The sequence below is a fragment of the Myzus persicae genome, unplaced genomic scaffold (assembly GCF_001856785.1).
Source record: "Myzus persicae strain clone G006 unplaced genomic scaffold, MPER_G0061.0, whole genome shotgun sequence".
In the NCBI taxonomy this organism is placed as follows: domain Eukaryota; kingdom Metazoa; phylum Arthropoda; class Insecta; order Hemiptera; family Aphididae; genus Myzus; species Myzus persicae.
This window is the reverse complement of record NW_019104174.1, coordinates 4637-8720: the sequence shown is the minus strand read 5'-3', so window position 1 is coordinate 8720 and position 4084 is coordinate 4637. Positions and strand designations below refer to the sequence as shown.

Below are 4084 nucleotides of genomic sequence, written 5' to 3'. Positions count from 1 at the left end.
AATATTTGAGACCAATCAAATAAGTTAGGATAGTGATCTTAAATCACAGAATAGGTAGGTGAAACCCAGAATGGGCTCATATCTTCATTCATATTAAAAAAAATAATCAGACGCTTACACTACTTAATAACAACTTCCTGAAATACTACTAGAATGGACTGTAGTTATATTCTGGTGACAGCAGTTATATATTCATAAGATCAGAGGTTCCTAAACTTTCAACGGTTCTACCCATTTTGAAAATTCTTGGGAAGCATAACATCAAACCAATGAATTTATTTTTTTTTCACTCAAATAAACAATTTATATTATTATTCTTAAAATATTTGCATAAAAATATATACATTTGCAGTGAAACCACTTAACATTATTAAACTATTTAATAGTAATTTTGTAAAAAGTAAAATTAATTTTAAAAAAAAAAAATTTTATGGTTGAACCTACTTGTTTTTTTATTTTTCTTGATCACTGTATTGATATCAACAATGTCAGCTTGAGATTAAGTAAATTTAACAAAATAAATCTCAAAAATATACTTTAATTTTAAGCAAGTTGTCTAATGCAACCTACTTTTGGAAACCTTGTTATAGGTTAGATAAAAGCCAAATTGGATTTTTTCAATAAAAATATAAATTTTCACTAGTTTGAATCTTAAAGTGGATAATTTTATATTTGTTACACAATTACACAATTGAACCATTTTTACTTTTTATAAACCATCAATTGATTTTGTCTTATAAGTAATAACAATCACAATTTCTTTCAATTTAAATATTCCAACATATAAAAATGGTCATAAATGTTAATTCATTCATGACCTAAATTATAAATGTATTAAATATAATATTTTATTCAGCCTTTTATACTTTAATTAATTCAATTGCACATAACCTTATTCCTTGTAATTAGTTGTTAATAATCAGAATATGAAACTAATAAACAAAGTTAATTTAAAATCATATGATAATCATGCAGTAAAAAAAAATTTATAAAGTTATGTGATATTTATCCTACATACATTCGTAGATTAAAAATAAATCCCCATTAATTTTAAATAAAATATGATGGTTGTAATACTTTTAAATCAGTTATTAAAACCACAAATTATTTGTGATATATACTAATGTAAATGTATGTTATTGAATTTGGTACAAAACATTTGTAAAAAACTGATACAACAGAATATATTAATTAAAATATATTTGAGTAAACTGAGAACCCACAAGGGTCAGTAAGACTTAACTTCAATATGTGTAGTTTATAGTTGTTAAATAGTTAAAAAATATAGTATTTTTGAAATGTGTAATATTCCGAAATTGCTTATTGTTTGGTTTACTAAGGGTAGTAGTTTGAAATGATAGATGATGATCATCATCAGATACACATGTGTTCATTAGTAACAAATGGTCCAATAACTGTAGTAATTTAGACGAATGCCATCCTTTAGAAATGTCTTTTACGTTTTTGGGTTTTACTATGTCATTTGTGTGGGTGGAGGGAATTGTTGGGTAATTTGGATCAGACTCAATTTGTTCATACAATTCTTGGACCAACTTTTCATTTCCAGGGTTAAGTTGCATAGTAGTTGCAGTAACTACAGTAATAACAGTTGACATGGCGATCATATGTTTCATTTTCTGACGGACAATTTTCTTTCGGTACAACTAATAAGCAAAACAACAAATGATGAAATTCAAATAATTTAATTTAAAAAAAATCTTAGCTTACCTTTCTTATTTTTTGTACTACTGATGAGATTAATAGGAACATCTTTAACAGTACAGAGTTGGATTTCTTTATATCACCGTATAGTTCATTAACTATTTCTTTATGTCTACTTGTAAATTCTTCATCACTTATAAAAAATTCCCAATTCTATATAAATATAAAATAGATTAATTTGTCATTAGCAATATTCAGATTATGAACTAAATTTGATTTGAGTAAATACAATTTTATATTTTTTATAATATTCAACAAACGGAGCTAGTTTTGTATACATTATAAAAAAATTAAAAAATTTAATTTATTTCTAAAATGTTCACTTAATATTAAAATATTTATTAAAAATAGCTAAAAATCAATTAAAATGTTTAATAACAATCAAAGATTGCATACCAATTAAAAATAGATTTTATCGGTGAGATTAAATCAATCAGGGTTTTTTTCTAATTCTTACCATAGCTGATAAATAATCTTTTTCCATTTGATTAATAGTCTTGAGACTGATACCATATGCTACAGCCCATTCACTATTTATTGCAGAATCTAATTCACCATCGTCGTGAAGATATTTACTTGCGACTAACTATAAATAACAGTTTTTAAAGTTAAATTAATAATTTTAATGATACACAATAACTATTTAATGATTATTGTTTGATTTACCAAAGATATAAGAAATAATTCAGACGAATTAATAGATTTCAAATAGTTAGGATTTGATGCTTTAAGTCGTTCAAAATACATTATAGCCAATACAAATGAACATGTGTAAACATATGGTGATTCATCTTCACCATCAGTATAATAATCAAAATCTTCAAATTTTGATATCAATTTCCCTGTTTTGAGTTCCTGAGCTAATTCTGTAATTGAAAAAAGTAAAACATAAAAATACTGAATATTATTAATTTACATAGGTAGTGGGCTAGTTATTGGGCAGTACTTAATGAAATTTATTTCTTATGAAATTAAATAAATTACTTATAGGTAACTATAATACTGTGAAACTTCCATTCAATAAAATATTTTTGAGAACCAATCCAAATTTATTTAAAACCCTATGCTAAAAAATCTACTGTAAATTTAAAACATCTTGTAATTATTTAAAACAAAAAATCCAAATGCATTTTATTTTGTAGGTATACATAAATACACTTTACTCTGTTTCAAAAGAGAACAATCACTTTTGAAGCATCATGAATAATGCCTAACTGGAGTAATTTGTTCGGCCTCCGGCCAATTGACAATACTTTGTTTAAACAGAGTAATAGAGTATAGTATGTCAACATGGAAACCTGACACAAAATATACGTAGGGACCTACTAGATGGAGGCATACGTCCTTTATACAGTAAAATATTATGATATAAATAAAGGTATATCATAATAATTATGAAATAATTTATCTCATAGGTACCAGATAATGGCAGTCGTCCTAAAGTGGAGTTCAATGGGAGTCTGTTGAAACTGTCGCCACAAAGTGCCGAAGTAAACTTTGACAAAAACAGATCATGGTCCTGTTCGTTATCCAACTTCTGAAACGTTTTAAAAAATGTTTATTATATTTTAAAATATCTTGATATTGTTACAACAATAATTATTTCTAGAACGAGTAAACACTTGCCTTAGTGTTTAGAAGTTTCATTCTGTTGCGAGTTTTCAAACAGTACTTCGAGGACGTCATGGCCTCGTTATGTCTTCCAAAAACTGTTTGATGACAATTAATGTAAAAACACCAACACTGTGATCGCCAACCGAATTAAAAAATATAACTGCCTGCTTCGATGTCGACTGCAAAAGTAGGTCGTGTAGAACGGAGATCAACACCAGCGTTGATAGAAAAAAAAACCCGGAGTAGTATTATTATTATCATAAAACTTAGAGTTAAAACGTAAACAATTATTCGTTGAACAACAATTTGTTGCTGTGGAATTCGTTTGCCAGCTGCCGAGTAGCCGACTGAAAGGTTTAGGTTTTCTTTATCACGTATGTAGGGTGACCACTGACCGAAATTCTAAGGTGTTATGGTATTATCAAAGAATAAGTAACCACACCGTGGTGGCATCTAGCCGACAATCCTCATAACGTTAAATACAGAAACATTTGGCTTTCGTTCTCGCTCGTTACGATCATATATGACTTGCCTTATATATATACAAAGACAAATTCCACGTAACATCGATGATTCGTAATCGATGGGAGCACAAGTGATTGACTCGATCGATGCATAGATCGGCAAAGTTCTTCACGAGTGAGCGGGCAAGTCGATAGTACCAATTTCGCCGTATGGTGATCAGTGCGCTGCGTACACAATATGAATGATGAATATGTTGAAAACTTTGAATACACACTCATCGTAC

The 4084-nt window shown here is 28.0% G+C and overlaps 1 protein-coding gene across 1 annotated transcript; it reads right to left on the bottom strand.

Moving 5' to 3' along the window:
- Window positions 1-1149: 1149 nt before the first annotated feature.
- On the bottom strand, window positions 1150-3726 carry LOC111039621. The gene is made up of 6 exons (XM_022323207.1): window positions 3349-3726; window positions 3142-3259; window positions 2389-2588; window positions 2180-2308; window positions 1729-1875; window positions 1150-1664 (listed from the first exon to the last, which is right to left on the bottom strand). Exons 1-6 carry the CDS (start codon window positions 3406-3408, stop codon window positions 1245-1247), a joined length of 1074 nt encoding a protein of 357 aa, XP_022178899.1. The 5' UTR covers window positions 3409-3726; the 3' UTR covers window positions 1150-1244.
- Window positions 3727-4084: the final 358 nt, after the last annotated feature.

Bases quoted from the DNA above. Each gene is read 5' to 3' on its own strand.
- LOC111039621 (XM_022323207.1), bottom strand. From the start codon at position 3,408: ATGACGTCCTCGAAGTACTGTTTGAAAACTCGCAACAGAATGAAACTT. The intron at 2,309-2,388 runs GTAAATCAAACA...TGTTATTTATAG, and splicing joins AATTATTTCTTATATCTTTG to TTAGTCGCAAGTAAATATCT. The intron at 1,665-1,728 runs GTAAGCTAAGAT...TTTGCTTATTAG, and splicing joins TAGTACAAAAAATAAGAAAG to TTGTACCGAAAGAAAATTGT.